General features: G+C 42.4%; 1 protein-coding gene across 1 annotated transcript; it reads right to left on the bottom strand.

Annotated features, from left to right (window-relative positions):
• Window positions 1-626: 626 nt before the first annotated feature.
• Window positions 627-10696, bottom strand: LOC126334874 (hexamerin-like). The gene is made up of 10 exons (XM_049997572.1): window positions 10386-10696; window positions 8081-8214; window positions 7834-7992; window positions 6443-6620; window positions 3766-4073; window positions 3526-3684; window positions 3276-3440; window positions 3064-3192; window positions 2660-2975; window positions 627-1141 (listed from the first exon to the last, which is right to left on the bottom strand). The coding sequence occupies exons 1-10, from the start codon at window positions 10459-10461 to the stop codon at window positions 744-746; spliced, it is 2022 nt and encodes a 673-aa protein (XP_049853529.1). The 5' UTR covers window positions 10462-10696; the 3' UTR covers window positions 627-743.
• Window positions 10697-20381: the final 9685 nt, after the last annotated feature.

Below are 20381 nucleotides of genomic sequence, written 5' to 3'. Positions count from 1 at the left end.
TCGGATGGAAGTTATCTGTTTTGGAAGCAACGAACGTTATCGAGCCCACGCTTCTGTTTGAAGTATCCATTTTTGTCTGTAGTATTACAGTTCTGTACTCCACTCCATTTCATACAGATATCCTTTCTTGTGATGAATATATGCATTTTTTTCTGTTAGGATCTTTATTAAACATATGATTCTTGAGTTTCTCCTGGCGTACTTGATAATCAAAATATCCACGGGTGTACTGCCGGTCTACAGTGTCCAACGGTGTCAGGTACCTGATGATGGCGACATGTATGATCGCTGAAATATTGTGCCCGTTGGACACTGTAGACCGGCAGTACACCCGTGGACATTTTGTTTATTAAATATATTTATATGTAAGACGAAGTCAGTTTCAATAATGACAAATGTCTAGCGATTTTTAGCTCTGTACATGATTTCTGGTGTGGTGGAGCACTGGTTAACCCCCCTGTCCTGCAGAAGATAGCCACGGCTTGTTCACCCCATATTCGTGCTGGGTGTACTTCCTCTGTTCCCGTCAGCCCTTTCTGCTAATTGGGCAACTTACAGTTATCACACAGTACATTCTTCTTCTCTTTGATAGTTGAGTGAGAACGTAAAAGAACAAAGACACCGTGTTTTAGGTTCAAATTTTTATTTTTTTCGAAAAAGTAAAAAAGGCATGTAAAAGAGCGAGTGACAGTCGATGAGCAAGTAGGTCAGTCTGATGTAGATGCTCGAGGAACTCTGCCAGTTCAGGCTGTGGCGTTGATGTCCTCCTCGCGGCGGTGCACGACGAACGTCTCGTCGAAGTGCGCGTTGGGCACGTCGAACTCGAACTCGACGACGCGCCTGTCGAACGGGAACCCGGCGGGGTGGTTGTCGCCGCGCTCCAGGATGGGGTGCTTCTCCTGGGAGACAGCGGGGGTGACGATGACGAAGACGCTGAGCGGCAGACCGCTGCGGGTCCCGCGGGGAAGTGCCAGTCGCTGGGGGAAGCCGAAGTGAGAGCGGAACTCGTCCAGGAAGAACTTGCTCTCGCCCTTGATGGCGGCGAGGGTCTGGTGGTGCAGGTCCGAGTAGCTCGGCGCCTCCTTGCCGTACAGCGAGAAGTCTCGGGAGCTGCGCTTGATGTCGTTCTCACCAACGGACACTGCAAAAGGCGAGGTATACGATCGGCACCAGTTATCAACTGATTCTAATAGGGCAAGCTTAATGTTACCGGGTTTCTGGGCGAACCTATTGAGCCATCTCAATAACAGTCTATCAATTGCGAGGATATGAACGTAAGGACAACACCCTCTGAGCAGACAAAATCTCTGAGTCAGCCAGGAATCGACCACAGGCCTCTTCGCATGGTGATCCGCAATGCTGCAACGCTAAATGCACAGCTACCGATGTGGACTAGAGGCCAAGAGCATGCATCGTCTAAGAGTAAATTTTATTGTGTTGGCCCCACTCGGCAGAAAACTGCACTGGATGCCCGTTGCTGCAGAGTGTTGTGACGTAAGGGCCAAACATTTCCTATTCCTTCGGGTATTCAGGTAAAAAGTGGGACTAGCTGAAGCATTCGGTTTAATGTTGACTACTCGGAACCAAAAATGTCACTTTTCAACCTAAACTAATCCTTTGCCTACACTATAGATCACTAGGCCAGTTCGTCGTAGAATTCGTTTGCACTTCGTTCACCACGCTAACTCACAACCAAGCTATCGCCTTACAGCTTTATATACACCTCGGGCCATCCTACTGAGCAATCAACCATCACAACCTGCATTTCAAAAAATAATATACAAGGTGTCCTGCCCAATGCTAATGGCCTTGCTGCAGTGGTAACAGTGGTTCCCGTTTGGTCACCAAAGTTAATTACTGTCGGACTGGAATAGCACTTCAATGGTCTGCCAAGTGCTGTTGACAAGCACGATGCACTCAGCCGTTGTGAGGAAAACTGAGGAGCTACGTCACTGAGAAGTAGCGGCTCCAGTGTCGTAAACTGACATAGGGCTGGTAGAGCAGTGTGCTGACCACATGCCCCTTCTTTTCTGCATCCAGTGACTCCTATGGGCTGAGGATGACACGGCGGCCAGTCCATACTGTAGGGGCTTGATGGACTTTTTGGGCAGACTTTTTCTGACATACCCAACATTTCATGTATTATACAGGGAGTAACAACTATAAGTACTGATATTTTAATATGTGGCAACTTAATACCTACTCACATCTGTGAGTTGCTTTCTTTTTTTCTATGTGTCGAACAGTCTTCCCACAAACACATCACAAACTTGACGACCAGAGGTTTTCTGCATGATCGTTACTGCCCAACTAAATAGGGAGCTACACCTGTCAGTATAGATTAACCGTCTTGTGTCGATCCAACCACAGTTAAACACATGCCCTGCTGATCACAGGAAAATTAGCATTAGTAGATTGCTCATGCCTCATATGCTTGGAGGTTTAACTAACCTGCAAACATACCACTTAATAGCAACAGCTATTTGTCTGCAAATGATGTTAATACTAAGTCACTATCCTCAGTATGCGACGAGGCAGACATCTGCTACTGGTAACCCATCGGAAATAATTTCATCTAATCTGGCACTATCTTTAGTAGTTCTGCTTAAAAGTAATGCGGATTCTGTTGCCAGTACGAAGTATTCCGCTCATCACTTACGCTTCTGGTTGAAGATGTCCAGGAGAACGTAGTACTGCTTCCTCTCCTCCAGGCTGAGTTCGCGGCCGAGGGCGTCGTACTTGGGACCAATGAAGACACGGACGACGGAGTCGACTTCTTTGTCGCTCTTAACCTTAATGTGGTAGAAGAACGGCTTGTGGTTCAGGCGACCCTGGCGAGCCACAAATTTGAACTTTTCACCGTCTTCTGGCTTGGAGAAGGTCAGAGCGTTGCTGATGTCAAAGTCGAAGCTGTCGAAGTATGTGACGAGTTTGTCGAAGGTGATATCTTCAACAGTTACGCCTGGCAGGAGCAGCTGAAATTGAAGATTTGGTTTAGTTCATGACTAGTGCAGTACTCTGCGAGAAAATGTATACTTTTGTATCAGTGGTTTCAATAACTACCTCCTCCTGAGTGTAAGGCTTCAGAAGGTTCTTGTAGTGGTAGAAGATGGAAAGAACGCGCTTCGCGATCCTGTAGAAGAGTGGGTCCCTCAGCTGGGTTTCTGGTAGTTCAAGGACGCTAGCAGGAACCTAAAACGGAAGTAAGTTATGTAATCTCGTATCCAAATAAGACCAGTGTAACGTCAGAGAGAGTAAACATCATGCGGACATACTCCGTATTTGTGAACAGGGTCGACAATGTGGCCGAAGAGGGAGATGAGGTTCCTGAAGTATGCGCCGTAGTACTCCCAGTTGATGTTCTCGTAGTTGCCCTCGACGATGTTTCCAAGGATGTTGGTGAGGTCCTTCTCTCTCAGGTTGTACTTTTCGTAGTTGTACTGTTGTTTTAGGAACATAAGGATTAATGCTGGTCGCATTCTGCATGAAATCGTATTAGAGACAAATCTGCGAGGACACACTTACGCCTGACAGGTAGCCGTAGTCTATTCCGTCACGGATCCTCCTCTCGTAGTTCCTGATCTCTTCCACGTACAGAATGTCGACGTTGCGGGGGAAGACTCCCTCTGGGCGCGCTGGAGCCTCAAGTCCGTTCTGCAGCCTCAGCTCAGGGTAGTAGCCGACCTGTAAACGGAATACACAGTTTGGTGTCGTCGTTGGAAGGTCGTTCCAGTAAAGTGAAAGTCGTGCAGGAATTGAACGTACCAGCACAGGGTGGTTGTAGTCGATAGCCTTCACTTCAGGCAAGTGGTTGGAAAGCCTCTCCAGGTGGTAGCGAGCCAGGAGCTGCTGTAGGACGAAGAAGAAGCTCTCGCCGCGGTACTTGTACTCGGGAAGGCTGTAGTTGGCGGGGTTCAGCCAGAAGGGGTACTTGTAGCTCAGGTATGCGTAGAAGGAGTTGAGGCCGACGTCTTCGGTGAAGTAGGAAACCAGCTGCTCGGGGTTGCTCGGCACGGGGTAGCCACTGTGGTTCGAGTAGAATATGTACGGAGCCTCCTTAGAGCTGACTTGACCTGCAGAACGGAACAGATAGTTTTGATTAGCGATTGTGTGATGAAAGCTGTTGCTGTAACTGCCGCTACTTACTGAGGTCCAGTGTGGGTTTTAATTACTGGCTGGTAGCGAAATTCGGTAGGTATGGTAACACCTTCATTTTGAACCCATCGACGCTGGAAGAAAATGTAGTTGCAATTATGGGCATACGCAGCAGTTAATAATAAAATCAACATTAACCCTTTCTCAGTTTGTGGTCTTTGCTATTATTACCTGACTCCTAATCTATTACAAGAAACATTTCTACAGGTCTTTCTTGCATTCATAGCGCCGGACTCACACCGGGCGGCTAAAGTTGCAACTATTTTTTTCAAGTGTAAATATTTTCCGCATTAACGCATTAGAGTATGTACGAAGTCTCGTTGCCATGCGACAGCAAAAAGGCACACGGGACATGTTTGAGTAGCTTCTCTTTAATTATAACCACTCGGTGTATGTTTAGCACATGTACTCTTTGTTATCAAAGAGCTATAAGTTCAACAGTTTAATGTAAACGGCAGCAATTATTCCGGTCAATTTTAAGTCACCCCACACTCTCCGAATACACGACCATGCGATTTTGTTGTTATATAGAGCAAAGTCTTGGGCACTTGATTTTATTACATTAGCATCAATACATGTTCATCATCATGATGGAAGTCTGAAACGTTGATTTATGCAACAACGTGATTACGCAATCACATCAATTGAAAAGTCTATTTAAACTACAAGGGGCTTCGCTGCACATGAAGCAATAACGATCTTTAGCGCTGTTGGGTAGTGTAACGGAGTTTGAGAGGGAAGTGAAGACCAAAGGGTACTTGTAGCACACGTGGGCGCAGCAGGCGTTCAGTGGATGTATTGAGCATGTTGTGAAGAACAGCCAGGAGAAATTTGGAAAGGCATTTAAAATGCAGGGAGAAGTGACGAAAATTACGAGGTATACTGTTAACGTATAAATTTTGTAAGACACGTCAACTGGCTTGGAATGGATAGTGTCTTGAAGCGAACTTATAAGATCAAGAAAAACAAAAATAAAACGACGGTAATGATATGTGGTCAGCTACAGCAGTCGATGTTAAGAGATTTACATAACGAAAGGAGATACTAAAAGAAAGTAGATGATTTGTGCTATTTGGGCTGAAAAGTTGTTGATGATGCGGGAAGCAAGGAGCATAGATAATGCTGACAGAAACAGTGAGAGAAGCGTTTCTGAAACGGATTTCTCTGGGGCGTAGTTTTTTACTGGTGTGTACTGTGGACTGTAAAGAGTTCGCACAGGAAGAGAATGCTGAGTGTTAGATTGACAGATGGAATATGTGAGAAATCAAATTTCTGTCCAGAACTCGACTAAAAGAGAGAATCAGTTGCTAGAGTTGAGGGGAGGGGGGAGAATTAAAAATTATAGAGGGAGACGCAGGTTCATATGGATGTAGGTTGCAGTAGTTATGCAGAAATGGAGAGGCTTGCAGAGGGCAGAGTAGCGTGGAGAGGTGCATCATATCTGTCATCGGATGGAAGACCACCATCACGATAACAAGGACAACAACAACATGAGTCCGATGCGGGGAATTATGTGCTCAACAAACCAGTGGATAAGTGAAACTGCCTGGCAGATTAAAACTGTGTGCCCGACCGAGACTCCAACTCGGGACCTTTGCCTTTCGCGTGCAAGTGCTCTACCATCGGAGCTACCGAAGCACGTCTCACGTCCGGTACTCACAGCTTTACTTCTGCCAGTACCTCGTCTCCTACCTTCCAAACTTTACAGAAGCTCTCCTGCGAACCTTGCACAACTAGCACTCCTGAAAGAAAGGATATTGCGGAGACATGGCTTAGCCACAGCCTGGGGGATGTTTCCAGAATGAGATTTTCACTCTGCAGCGGAGTGTGCGCTGATATGAAACTTCCTGGCAGATTAAAACTTTGTGCCCGACCGAGAGCTTCTGTAGAGTTTGGAAGGTAGGAGACGAGGTACTGGCAGAAGTAAAGCTGTGTGTACCGGACGTGTGTCGTGCTTCGGTAGCTCAGATGGTAGAGCACTTGCCCGCGAAAGGCAAAGGTCCCGAGTTCGAGTCTTGGTCGGGCACAAAGTTTTAATGTGCCAGGAAGTTTTATATCAGCTCACACTCCGCTGCAGAGTGAAAATCTCATTCTGCAATGGATAAGCATTTACTTACCATTCTTAGACGTAGAATACATTAAGAATCCTTCTGAATTTCAGCCACTGCTGAGGGGGGTATCATCGATTGTTTTATAGAAAATATTTTTATTATAGCCGACCTGGTTGTCGTTTTACTTTGCATAGTGATGCCACCGGCAATGACACGTGGGCGTAGTTTGTACACACCTTGCAGGCGGGCGTCATATGCCTTCTGGATGACCTCTGCGTTGACGAAGAGTTGTGGGTAGATCTCGTAGGGAGCTGGCAGTGTGACATCCTTGGTATCCTCGCGATGGAGCACAGCGACAGTGAATGAGTAGACGAACAGTGCCTCGTTCAGGTGCTCCCGCGCCCAAATGGCCGTCTGGAATCAAAAGGACACTCGTTATACACGAGGAAAGTTTCGGGGAGATGCAGTGCTAGCTACGACTTACTTCCTCGTCTCCAGACACAGGTGACAATTTAGATGAAGACACAATTTGACCAGTATCTTCGTGTACAATCTGACTTTACGCTGTGCATTCTTTCATAACGATGTAATCCTCGCCTGGAGTATAGATGATTGTTGCCCAGGAAACGATGCCCTTATTTTTTAGGATAATTTGTGTCATGGAATTTGATGGGGAGTAGTCGGATTTAGGAAAGATGTGCCACTCGGTGATCTATATTTATAGTACGTAGGCCATGAGTGTGGTCAACGGCACCTGTACAAAGGTCCACAAGACGTTTCTATGCTACTCCTTACCAAGCAGTCAAAATTTAAGTAACTGTTCTTTTAAGTTGCTTGCGAAGATTCCGAACATCGGCTGTTGTGTGAGAGCTCAACTAAGATGTTTTGTTGCGGGGCCTCATAAAAGATTTGAGTATTCCCTTGGCGAAAAATGGGGACATGGAAGAACAGTGTTAACTGAGGAGGTGTGATAATTTAAAAGTCTAGAAATGCAAATGTGACTACGTCAGTCTCTTTTGTTCATAGAGCAGAAGCAATTCAGCATGTTACGTGAATTGCAGACATACTTTTTGTAACGCAGTTATCAGCAGGCCGAGTCTGATAACGGACTATGCTGTAAACTAGTTACATGGTAAGATGATGCAAAATCTTGATTGTGAACTGTATTATTGTATGCTTACGTAGATTTTTTCGTCAAGTAACAGATTCATTAACGACGACGATTGTGATGTTTGTCAGGCATTAGTTAATGATAACTATGAGGTCATGTTCAGTATAAAGAACTTTTGAGATCTGTGGTATCTGATGACGACTGCCTATTTTAGAGCACCAGATGCTAGACATTATACATATTGTCAGCTGAACATGCCTTGAACGTGCGTCCACTGTCTCTTGTTAACGTTGAACATAGTGGTGAACGGATATTATTCAATAAGCTACTTCACGTTGGTGTTACGCAAATAAGCAGAAGAAAGAATTGACAACAAAAAAAAATTGAAGGTATATCAGTATTTGCAAATAGATAGGTATGATCAAAAATTAAGAGGAATGTTTGCTAATAACTTGCTGGTTCAAGCAGAATGAAAAAATCAGAACTGCGTAGCATTTTGTGCCGAAGCGCTCGTACCTTGATGAACGTCTCAAAGTCCTTGGCGAAGTAGAACAGCTCAAACAGTGCCCTGGCCTGGTAGTAGTGCTTCTGGTAGTAGATGGAGAACACTTCCCCTTTGGGCAGGAAGCCAACGTCGACGTAGTACTTCCAGAAAACTTCCACCTTCTCCTTGAACTGAAAAGTTAAAAAAGACAGTAGGTCGCTACAGTTCTCTGGCCGTTCAAGAAATCGGATCCTGGTTTGTAACGTGACGTATTTATACCTGGTAGTTGTCGACGTGTTCAATAGGTTTGTAGGTCTTGGCTATTTCCTGTTCTTCTTTGATGAGTGATGGCTGCTGTACGTGGTAGAAGAGCGCCAAAATCTTGTTCTGTTTCTCCAGAAGTTCCTTACCGGCTGGAATAACAATTAACAAAAAAAATTATATACAATAGGAATCATTCAGGTGGTAAGATCACAAGAAAATTGTTATAGCGGATATTGCAGGTTTTTTACGTTTTTTTTTGTAAGGTTTACGTTCGCATTATTCAGGAAAGAGACTAATACTAATGCCTCCTTATTATACATTATATTTGCAGCAGGATTTAGGAGTGTATTGGCAGAACGCTTGGAAGATGCTTAAGGGCTACGAGAGACAGCGTGCGCTACGCTTGTCTGCTCACTGCTAGAGAATTGCTGTGCTGTATGGGATCCTTACGGATAGGGTTGACGGAGGACATTGAAAAATTCAAAGAAGGACAGCTCCTTTTGTAATATGCCGAAACAGGGGCGAATGTGTCACGGATATATTACGAGACCTGGTCTGGCTATCATTAGCACGAAGTGTTTTTCGTTGCGGGTTGTTTTCACGAAATATCCGTCAACAGCTTTCTCCTCTGAACGCGTCCGCTTGCTTAGCTGCGTGACTACGTACTTGCCTCCCATGCAGCGGGCCTGAGTTCTATTCCCGTCCGGTTTAAGGATCTCCGTCCGTGGACTGGCTGTTGTGTTGTCCTCATCGTCATTTCATCCTCATCACCGTAACGCCATTCGCCTAACGTGGCGTCGACTACAATAAGGATTACATTTGGGGCCGAACTTCCTCGGATGGGGCCTTCCAGCCAACAATGCCATACTATCATTTCATTTTTTCCTCTGAAGGCGAAAATAGGTTATTGTCGCCTACCCTGTGTAGGGCGATATGATCATCGTAAGAAAATATGAGAAATCAGAGCTCCCACGGAAAGATTTAGATGTTAATAATGTGGAACGGTGTAGAATAACCTTTCGTGAGGGTCTTCAATGTGAACTCCAGAGTAGAGATGTAGATGCGAATGTGCTTTCGATACTGCTCTGCTCCTCACAATGAGAGGTCCAGTATTCGTCTACATACGTTCTCTGCAAGCTACCTAATGCATGTGTATGTGGCACGAGGTAATATGTTGCCCGCCTCTTTTTCGAACACACGCTCTCAGAACAGTACAGAGAAATTTCTCCATCATAAGTAACGCAAGACAGGCCATGATTTTCGCCTAATAGAGTTAACCAATACTGACAATGGTGTAGTGCTAAACTCTCTAACCGGTTACACAACAGTTGGTAAGAGTGAGGCTGGTAAGAGTGAGAGACTGTGAGCAAGTAGCATGAAACGTCCCCTTACAACAATTTATACACGACTGTGCTTAAGCTGACACACAATATTTTTAGCGCAACGCAATCTGACTTCCAAAAATCCCTACGAAAGAATGGCCCTGACTAACATTAACCTATGTTTCACAAATCACTTACCTCACAAAAATCTTCGTTACTCAAGCTACTGCAATACAGCGAGCGCCACTACTGGCAGCTAAATAAAAGATTCAAACTACTGAAGACACTAACTACTGATAGGCATAGTTAGCAAATGAAAGATTTTAATACAGAATAAACAATGTATTTACCTTAATAGTCATAATATATATATATATATATATATCAGTTCGTGACACCAATTCTTACAAATTTCAAAACTCCGCCATCTCTCTCCCCACGTCCACCACTGCTGGCGGCTTACCTCCAACTGCGCAACGCTACGCGCTGTTAGCATCCAGCTGCCGCTGCCCAACACTACAATGGCAGACAACAATGCAAACCAGCCACAGACTGCACACAGCACAGCCAGTGATCTTCTTACAGAGCGCTACGTGGCGTTGGCGTTACCAATAAAAAAAACCTAAACATCCTACTTACAAGCAGAGTGACGACGTATAGCCTAAGTATAGTCCGCTCACAATGACCCGAAAGAATCCGAATGGCGAAGTGGGGAATGGAGAAAGCAAGTTCCACCCGCCGATTTCCAGACACAATCACGTAGTGCTGGTGGCATTACGTATGTGCTCACTACTTTGGCACGACAATCGTCTCGCAACGTTTACGGTACACATGGCAACTGTAATTTAGATAACAAGTGCTGGCAGCATGTGAACTCTTAGAGTATTAACAGGCTGATGTCGACTGAGTTCTACCGACTTCTGGCTATGCAGAATTCTGCTGCCATGGTTAAAATCACTTATAACAAATAGTAGTGGTAGAAAGAGCGCATGACTTACCCTCGCTGTGCGGTACAACCGCGGCGGCCGCAAGGGCTGCCAACAGTGACAGGACGACAACGGTCGCAGTCCTCATGTTGCTCGCAGAGGAAGTACGAATTGTGTGCCGGCTGGCGGGCCTCTTATAGCGGATGAGGTGCGCGATAAGCTGGCGTATCTGCGCACTTGGTGGGGGAGGTAGCGACCCCGCGACCTGCCAACGGTAAAACTCCCGGAGATGCGGCTTATGTAACAACCGACATTAGAGTTCCCTGCCCCCGCTATCGCTCGTGGTAGCAGAGTGGCCAGGGCACAGACTGGCTTCACAGAGGAGTGGGGTTAAATCATCATCCAGCTTCCATTTCACAGAATTTATCAAGGTTGCAGTAGGATCCAGACGCAAAGACAAGCAGAGTTGTTACATTTCCCATAAAATACTAGTGTTATAAATATCCCATTTTGCAGAAGACATTGTTAATAGCGGTTTTCCATTGAATTACTGAGTGATTCTCTGGAAATGGATACCCCCTTAATTATGAGACAAAGCTCTGCAATCGTTTTCTGTTGTTGTTGTGGACTTCAATCCAGAGACTGGTTTGATGCATCTCTCTGCGCTTCTGTATCCTGTGGAGGCGTCGTCATCTCCGAATAACTACTGCAACTTACACCTTTCTGAATCTGCTTAGCGTATTCATCAGTTGGTCTGCCTCTTCGATTTTTAGCCTCCGCCCTTCCCTGCAGTACTAAACTCGTGATCCGTTGATGCCTCGGGACGTATCCTACCAACCGACCGTTTCTCCTTGTCAAGTTGTGCTACAAATTCCTCTTCTTCCCAATTGCACTCAGTACCTCTACATCTACATCTACATCCATACTCCGCAAGCCACCTCCTTATTAGTTATGTGATATAGCCATCTAATCTTGAGAATTCTTTTGTGTTTACTAATGCATAGCAACTATGACTACTAAACGGGTACATAGTAATATCGATATTATGTAGGTAACCAACTCTGGTATGCATTTGGTTTTTCATTAGTTGCCTGTGGTGACCATAGAACCTATGTATTTATCAATGCCAGTAGGTGTTTGTCATTGTCTGAAGTGGCATACACTGACTACTTGGGTAGATTTACAGTCTGTATGATACCGGATGAAACTATGTGGTTCCAGAGACGTTTTAAAGTCTCAAACATGCATGACGTATATACTGGGTGTTTCTGTAAGGGCATTAAAAAATGTAACAGGACTCAGAGAATGCTACACTGAACAGTTGTAGGTAGTGAACTTGGCGTCAGAGAAGCCAGCTTAAGGAGATAAGGAAGTAAACTTGTCTACCGCTTTGACTGGCGCTACTGTTCTCCAGCTTATTTACAACTAACATGCGTACACGTTTACACGTACTTTGTTGCTGATTTCCATGTACACTCTTTATTTCCTGCAAAGAGATGATGAGGAGGAGCCTCATTACCAGGAAGTCATGATACAGGTTTTGATTGCTTCATTCCCAATAAGGTGGCTCTGTTTTTACATGAGAAATGTTGTGTATTCCTATACTTTCCTTAGTAAGCTGGGTTGCAACTTCAACAAAATTATCACGCAGTATACGTCGGATCCTATAAGGTCCATTCTATGTCAGAAAGAATTTATGATTGAAATGCTTCTTCTTATGTGACAATGAATGGGGATTCATGAGAACTTCCTGACTAATATGCAGTTTCTTTGCGTTTGTCCTATTGTGTAGTTTTCTCCTTTTGTCTGCAGCAGAATTAGTATTTTTAATAGTCAATTATGTCTTTATGTCGAAGTTTACGTGTATTCGGAAAAGGTACAAGTTCTCTGATTCTGTTAGGTGGTTCCTCATTCTTCAGTACAAGAATAGGTGGAAAGGCAGTGGCGTCATGAGACATTTCATTCAGTATGTTTTGAAATAAGTGTAAGTATCTGTCCCAGTACTGCTGCTTCCTGTGACAATAAAGTCTGCAAACCTTATTGATTTCTTTCATAATCCTTTCTGACGGGTTACAATGTAGTGAGTGCAATGTAATAAAACAGGTCTGATTTTACGTTTCCGAAGCATGCGTGACCAAACAGCCGATCTTAATTGTGGTCCATTATCTGAAATGACTTTGGTAAAGTGTCCAAATTCGTGTAAGAAATTTTAACAAAGGCCTTGGATACAGACCGTCCAGTGGCAATGCATAACAGTGTGGAAGAAACAAATTTTGAAGTAAGTTCATCAGCGACTAGAACGTACGAAAATCCATTCTCTGTTTTGACAAGGGGTCCCAGAACATCAACAGCAGGAAATTGTTTTAATCTAGTCGGAATGATAAGGAAACGATGTGAGATGGTAGATGGTTTAGCTTTTTGACAAAGTTTACAAATAAACAAGACTATCCTAATTATCTTTTCCATATTGTTAAAATAACGAGTCATTCGAAGAATATGACAACATTTTCGTGTACCAAAGTGTGCGTTGCTGAAATGAATGTACCAGATGACCTTATTAACAAAATCGTCAGGAATACAAAGTACCCATAAATTATCATCAACAGTGCAGCGTTTGAAGAGTATGTTGTTCCCAACCGGATAAGAATGACGAATCTGTGTGTGTCTTTTCATGTCACTTACGTGGATATCTTTCCAAATCGGATCTTTGCTTGTTCATACGCAATGTCCTTTAAAGATGCAGTGATAAAGTTTTCAAAGGCTACTTTTTGAATGTAGAGAATTCCGAAATTTTTCTCAAGGTTAGCTTCTCTGTTGCTTTTCTCAAAGCCAGCTGCCGCACGTGGCTGCCTGCAGTGCGAGTCATTGTCTATTATCTCTTTGTGGTCACGCGTCGTTACTGGGATTTAGAGATCTAACTTCCACAATTTCAACTTGTCGAGAGGGCCCTGCCCTGTTTGAATTCCGCCAGTTCCGATTAAATTCAGGTCTGTCGTCATGTCGGTAGTTTCTTTCTTGTCGGTTCAGTGGTGAGGAATTTCTCCCAGAATCGTAACTGCGAGGTGGTCCGTTGCGTCTGAAGTTATTCTGTTTTCCTTAATAATAATTATTCTGGTTCCCATATTTTCTGTTTCTACGATTATCTCCGTGTGGCGAAATAAAAAAAAAATTAAATTTATTGATTTTTTGAAAAGAAATAAATATGGATGTGGAACTTTAATGTCAGAATTTTTGAAAGGCTTTTATACGGACTGTATTGCCCGGCTTGAATGGGGACAAATTCGGTGCTACGTGAAATTTGACTGAAATATAATTTACAATTCAGATTAATTATAATATTGAATTCTACGTCATTGTTGAATTATTCAGAGTTCTAACTTTAAACTTAGAATTAGTCCTTCTGCCACAGTATTAATTAATTAGTCGCCATCGATGTTCTTCTCTTTGTTGACCGTTCGTATCTTCCTAAGTCGGCATCGGTTTACTTCACGACGACGGTGGAAACAAAGGAATACAATGCTACGTCGCTTTTAATTATTCTCGCAAAACTTAGATGATTTTCACTATTTTTTCATTCACAAGACAGTAAGACTTGCTATGCTCGTCGGACAAATCATAAATACTAACAAGAAGGCTGCCTTTCAGCACACACCAAAATTACGTCCATCGCCTACAAGGTAACAATCGAGAGAGTATCTTAACGCCTTCTTGGAGTATGAATCAAAAGACAATCCAATATGAACATTGCAGAGATTATATTCTACATGATTCTCAATTTAATCTTTGGCGCAGACTTTACGGTAATGTATCTCTCCGCGTCGTAATGTGGCATTACAACTGCCGCCCTACTATACACTGTCACTAGAAAATTTTATTTGGTTGACAGGATACAGTAGTCGACCTTGCAGTTGATAGGTTTGGGGTCTTTTATTTAAAAATTTCATTTTTACTGTCTCATTTTCATGGCACTGTGAATCCTTTCGTATTACTGAATGTGTGTCAGTTTTATTTGGAATTCTTATGCTAATATTTACAAACCTTAATCCTAATATACAAATGTTTGATTTATACTGAGAAACCAACATAATACAGTAAAGTTTATACAATAAAATATAAAAGAATACAAGGTTATTTACAAATGTTTCCTTCCTCATCAGAGGTGAAAATTAAGTCCGTGTTTTGCTTTCGATTTTATTCCGTGGCGGCAAGCTTTGTTCGCTGGCCAACTGATGAATATGGGCGGGCGATATGCGCTCCCTATTGTTTAGTTGTTCGTTAGTGGGCAACGTTGGCTGATTGCGCGCCAGTGCAGTAAATTTCCAGTGTGCGAGTACTGTCTACACCTCAGAAACTCAGTATGCGTGTGCTTTTTGTAGCTCCCTCCAGTACTTTGATCGGATACGTCGTGGTACATTTTAATATGTTCCCCGAAGAACACACCATTCTATGTCCTAGGCAGGGGACGGTCCCGTCAATGCACATCCCGGTAAGAAGCGTGGCAATGTCTTCTCTTATTGTGTCGCCATGGTCGGTTGACGATACAAGCTTCAATTTTCGATGTCACTTGTTTAGGATCGCTGACACTTGAAACGTAATACTGTGCGTAGGAACCTGAGGTTCAGAAATCAGTTGGTAATTCAGAGCATACTCTCTTAGCTCAAATGGTTCAAATGGTTCGGAGCACTATGGAACTTAACATCTAAGATCATCAGTCAACTAGAACGTAGAGCTACTTAAACCTAACTAATCTAAAGTCATCACACACATCCATGCCCGAGGCAGGATTCGAACCCGCAACCGTAGCAGTCGCACGGATCAAAAGTAAAGCACCTAGAACCGCTCGGACACTCCGGCCGGTACTATTTTGAAAAATTTTGATTTCTATACAACAGTTTGATCGTGAATATTGCGATCGAACCTTTCTTTTTCACTACACTTTTTTTTCACATTACCCACCCAGATTCATTCCCCTCGATACTTCTGGTCAATACACATAAGTATTCACAAAGTCACGAGATTTGGCATGAAATATACAAAATACATCAGATACAATGGAATAACACGTAACACATACAATTCATTGTTTACATTAATTACACGAAAAATTATAGACGAAAATTGTATAATTTTTGACCACTCATAGTCATGATTTTGTCTTGTATTTTACTGTCACACACCCGTTTCCATTAATTAGTTGCAAGCAACAAGTCCTTTGTTTTCATTCTTGAACTCGAGTGTAAGTTAAGGTTTACCTTACGTTACGTATTCTTCATACGAAACGAGATGCATCAGCGTGCAAAGAATACACCTGTAGCCGCTCCATTGAAGCTTGGGAAGAGAATTTTCTATCTTAATGGCAACGACTACGTGTTTTCTATGGTTTTTACGTATAAAATCTGAAAACGCATGATATAATCATTTAGGTGTAGCTTAACGATAATATGTAGAGTGTTTCGTGCATGAGCACGTTCTGGTGTGTTTGTAAATCATTCTAATTAAACTTCTTACACTAACATGGACATATGAACATAAAATCTTTAAGTTCAGTGTGTAACTACTATTGCTATGTACAGTGTTTCATAATAGCGGTACGCCCTTGCGTGCGTGTATCATCTTTAATTAAAGTGCGCTTATAGTCGTCTGGTGTAATCATGAGAAAAAATATAAACATTTTAACGCATCAGTTGACATGAAACTCTATGTACACGAATAATTCGACATTCATAACTCTCTAATCCAGCATATAGTTCTGTGTGACGGTTTTTGTTTATTGTTTATAAGCGATTCCTTTCGTTTACAGGTCGTCGATCACTTTACTTACCTGTTCTCGTATAGCGGCGATATCATTTTCATTCTAAGTGACTGTAAATCGTGATATGTATGAAAGACATAATTTTGTCACGATTTATCATTTCATGTTTCAAGTGTGTAAACTTCCTTGTGCATACGTGAGTGAAGTATCGCTAATGTTGCACCGTGTATCAGGTTTTTCCTATTTTCTCGTAAACTCGTAAAGTCTTACGGTTTTAATTACGTTGTTCTTACGGTTGTAATTACGTTTTTCTCGATGTTAGGTATCCACGTTTATACGAGGTTGTCTTAGAGTTTGATTTTTCCTTATACACTTCTATGTTGTGAAGGTTCCGTACATGTACAGAGCTTCTTTCGCCTTTCGCATATTCATACATACATTTATACACGCAAAAAAGTATCTACCACTATAACATACACTGTACTGGTGGGGCCCTTTCTCGGTACCCTGCACCATTCCGTCAATGTTCCAAAATAATTCAGAGTGTGCTGAGCATCGACCCCTCATACTAATAATACGTACAACTAAATGTTTATTCTGACATACATAACTGACTTACGGTCCGTTAATGCAATCATTCCATATTTTCCTCCTTTACACTTTAGCTTTCGCTTTCGTACATGTACCCTCGGGTATAGCTTACATATTCTAGATAGTTGTGTTTGCTAAGTGCTTTAGGTGTTTCTCTCTATATATAAAGCCTAGGTATTTGCTTTGAGAGCGATTCACGTTCATTACTTACGTTGCATAGATCTGTTAATTATTTTCTTGTTTTAAAGCTTCTGTCATTCGCTTCTTTAGTCACAAAAATTCACGCGTTTATCTTGTTGTTTATACTGAAAATCGCTCGCTACTGTGTAATGTAAATGTATGGGTTACCTCTTTGCTTTCCTCTTTGCTGCTAGCTTTTCCCTATATGAAATTGTGTGTTGTTATCGTGTACATAGCCTTTCTTCAGGTTATATATCCTCATTATTTTTTTTTCTATTTTTCTATTTTCTTTCTCCTTCCGTACAGCTAGTGTTACCTCTAAGATTTTACTCATTACAATGTAATATTAAAATACTGTCCATGACCAGTATGTACTTGTATGTTCGCTTAATACGACGCACTACCAGCTTATAACTAAATTTTCTAAGCTACTATTTACAAGACTCATGTACCCCTTTCCTTTTTGTTTTTGAATGACTTTCGTCACTGTGTCTCATAGTAAGCGTAGTGTCAAAACATTCATGAAACGTCCCCCGCATGCGTGCTTATGTACCACGAATGGACTGCAGACACGGTGAAAACTCCGCATTGTTGGTGAATATTACTTGTGATAGAAGCCATCGCGTAATATGGGTCACGTGTCGCCTGGACTCGACCATGCATGCACCCTCGCGCTTTGTATGTACTCAGCTGATCGCACAGGGGAGGGGGGAAGATTTCTCCTCGGCTGCCTACAGCGCGTCCAATGCCCTCGTCTTGCCATGTAGCTATCGCGTGCTCATCAGCTGAGCGTTGGATTGCAACTTTGACGCGGTTTGTTGCTCGTCTGAAGCGAACAAACTCTGACTTCCGCGCTAATTTGCCATTGTTCATCGCTCCTAAATAACTGAGTTAGACTACAAAACTACAGTATGATTTATTTTATAGTGTTAAGACTCACAGTAACGCATGTTTCGTTAGGTGTGTTTAACTATGCGTTTTAAAGCTGGCATATGCCCCCAAGTTTCGATGTTTAATTGAAACTACAGTTATGTTTTCTGCTTTAATGCATGTTTTTCACTAACTGACTGACTTTTTGAATGTACTTTTTAAATGACGAAGTTTCTTATGCTAATGACAGCAATTTTAATGTGTGATAAAATGTTGCGTATTTTAATAATACAACATATGACATTTAATGGAAAGGTTCCCTGATATATTTGTGAGAGTATAACCCTTTCACCTTGCCCGTTCTTGCGTTGCCTAACAGATAACATCCTGGTTGAGGTTTGTCTTTTAAAGACTGCCACTCTTTGTTGATGCCTTAATTTTAGAGGATTTGGGGTGGGTACGTAGTAGTACTTCCTGCCCAATGTCAAATTCTGTAACCATTCTTATATTTTTGTTGAACTGTTTTCTCCTCGTTTCTGATTGCTCTTCCATCTGTAGTAGGCTGATGCTTGCCGTACCTTTTCGTCTAGTTTTATTTCTTTCGTGCCTAATTTAGGTAAAGGTTTAGCCCATTCGTCAAGTTCTGTGCCTTGAATCAATAAGTCTGTAGGTGTAAAGCCTGTTGAAGTATGAAGTAAATTATTTACAATATGCTGAAATGGGGCTAGGTATTGTACCAATTTTGTCTGTTTATTTGGTATAAGTTCTTATAATGCGATTAAATTCTTTAAAATGTCTCTTAATCGGGCTCGATTCTGGGTGAAATTTGGACACTAATATATGTTTTATGTTTTGAAATTCGGGAAATGTTTTCCATTTATTACTAGTGACGTTTGTTGCATTAACAGTAAATATAATTTTCGGTTTTCCTACTCGTGGTATGTAATCTTCCATCATGCATTTTATTATTGATCCCGACGTTACTGCTTTTATAGCATACATTTTTAAGCACTTTGTAAAGAGATAATAAAATGCGATCACGTATCCAACTCCTGCCCTAGCTCATGGATATGGTCCTTCTGCGTCCACGGAAACTAGTTCTCTTAGTCTAGTTGGAATGATGGGGTGTAACACGTCCAAACAAGATCTATTAAAATGTTTATCCCTCTGACATATTGTACACTTTATTATCATTTTTTCAATCCTGTGGAAGTAGCAATACGTTGATATTTTCGCTGTACATTTTGATACCTCATAATGTCCCCATAATCCATGTGTGTGTCTTATCAAATTGTCTATGTATTCTTCCAGGATGCATACACACCTTGGGTTGGGCTGTGGATTGCGCCTGTAGAAAAGAACTTCGTTTGACAGTGAGTAATATTGTTTCAATATAGTATTTTCATCTCTCTGCAGTTTTTGTATAATTTGTCTCTATCTACTGTCTTCCTTATGTAGTTTCCTCATGTCTTCAAACATCTTTCTGTAATGTTGTTGAAATGTGTCATCATGCATCAGAAAAACTCTAAAATCACAATTATGCTCTATCAATTCATTGAACTCACTCAAGGCTTGTGGCGAGCGCGATAGTGCGTCGGCAATTACATTTTGTTCACCCTTGATACAAACTGTCTTGAAATCAAATCCCTGGAGGAATAAACACCAACGAACAATTCGTTTGTGCAGCAATTTACACGTGAGTAAAAACGATAATGCTTGGTCACAAAACACTCGTGTATGCCTTCCCCACAGGCAGTACTGGAACTTGCGGAGAGCCCTCACTACAGCTAACGCTTCAAGTTCCGTTGCCGAATAGGCCCTCTCGCATTCCGTTAAAGTTCTACTGGCAAAGCTAATGTTGTTTATCTTCTGTTCTTCATTGTCATTTACTAATTGGAACAGACAAGAGCCTAATCCCTTACATGAGGCGTCCGTGCTCTAACAAAAGTTGTTGTTCTTGGCTGGTTCAAATGGCTCTGAGCACTATGGGACTTAACATCTGTGGTCATCAGTCCCCTAGAACTTATAACTACTGAAACCTAACTAACCTAAGGACATCACACATATCCATGCCCGAGGCAGGATTCGAACCTGCGACCGTACCAGTCGCGCGGTTCCGGACTGCGCGCCTAGAACCGCTCGGCCACCGCGGCCGGCAGTTGTAGCTCTTGTCAGGAGTCTTCAGAATGGATGCATTTATGAGCGCCTGTTCCATTTTTACGCAATCTTCCTCACATTTTTTCTGTCTACAACCATGTGTGGTTTTTCCTTAAAAGGTTGAGTAGGGAATCACTATTGAGTAACTGTTTGGGGACGAATTTTCGAAAAATTGACGTGACCCCTACAAAAGTTTTCATCTGTTTACGTGTGCGTGGTGAGGGGAAATATTTTATGGCATCAAACATTTTGTATCTGGTAAAATTCCGTCGGGTGAAATAATGTGGCCTAAAAATTTTATTCGATCTATTCCGAATTCGGACTTCTTAAAATTGGCTGTGACGTCATTTTCTCGGAACTTTTGGAATACCTTGTGTACCAGTTCTACATGCTTTTGCCAGGTCTCCGTTGGCTATTAATAATCGTCTGCATACAACGTCACTTTGCTAATCAGTTCTGCACCCAATACTCTGTCTGAAGCCTCTATAAACACCCCAGCACTTACACGGAGTCTGAAG

Source organism: Schistocerca gregaria, chromosome 2 (assembly GCF_023897955.1).
Source record: "Schistocerca gregaria isolate iqSchGreg1 chromosome 2, iqSchGreg1.2, whole genome shotgun sequence".
NCBI classification, from domain to species: Eukaryota; Metazoa; Arthropoda; class Insecta; order Orthoptera; family Acrididae; genus Schistocerca; species Schistocerca gregaria.
The sequence above is the reverse complement of the archived record's forward strand: the minus strand, read 5'-3'. Positions and strand labels throughout refer to the sequence as shown.

What these genes read in the sequence shown, in the direction of transcription:
- LOC126334874 (XM_049997572.1), bottom strand. Translation starts at nt 10,461, where the DNA reads ATGAGGACTGCGACCGTTGTCGTCCTGTCACTGTTGGCAGCCCTTGCG. An exon ending in ATATGACGCCCGCCTGCAAG is followed by an intron (nt 4,074 to 6,442) that starts GTGTGTACAAAC and finishes TCCGTTCTGCAG; the next exon opens with GTCAAGTCAGCTCTAAGGAG. An exon ending in ACCCTGTTCACAAATACGGA is followed by an intron (nt 3,193 to 3,275) that starts GTATGTCCGCAT and finishes CTTCCGTTTTAG; the next exon opens with GTTCCTGCTAGCGTCCTTGA.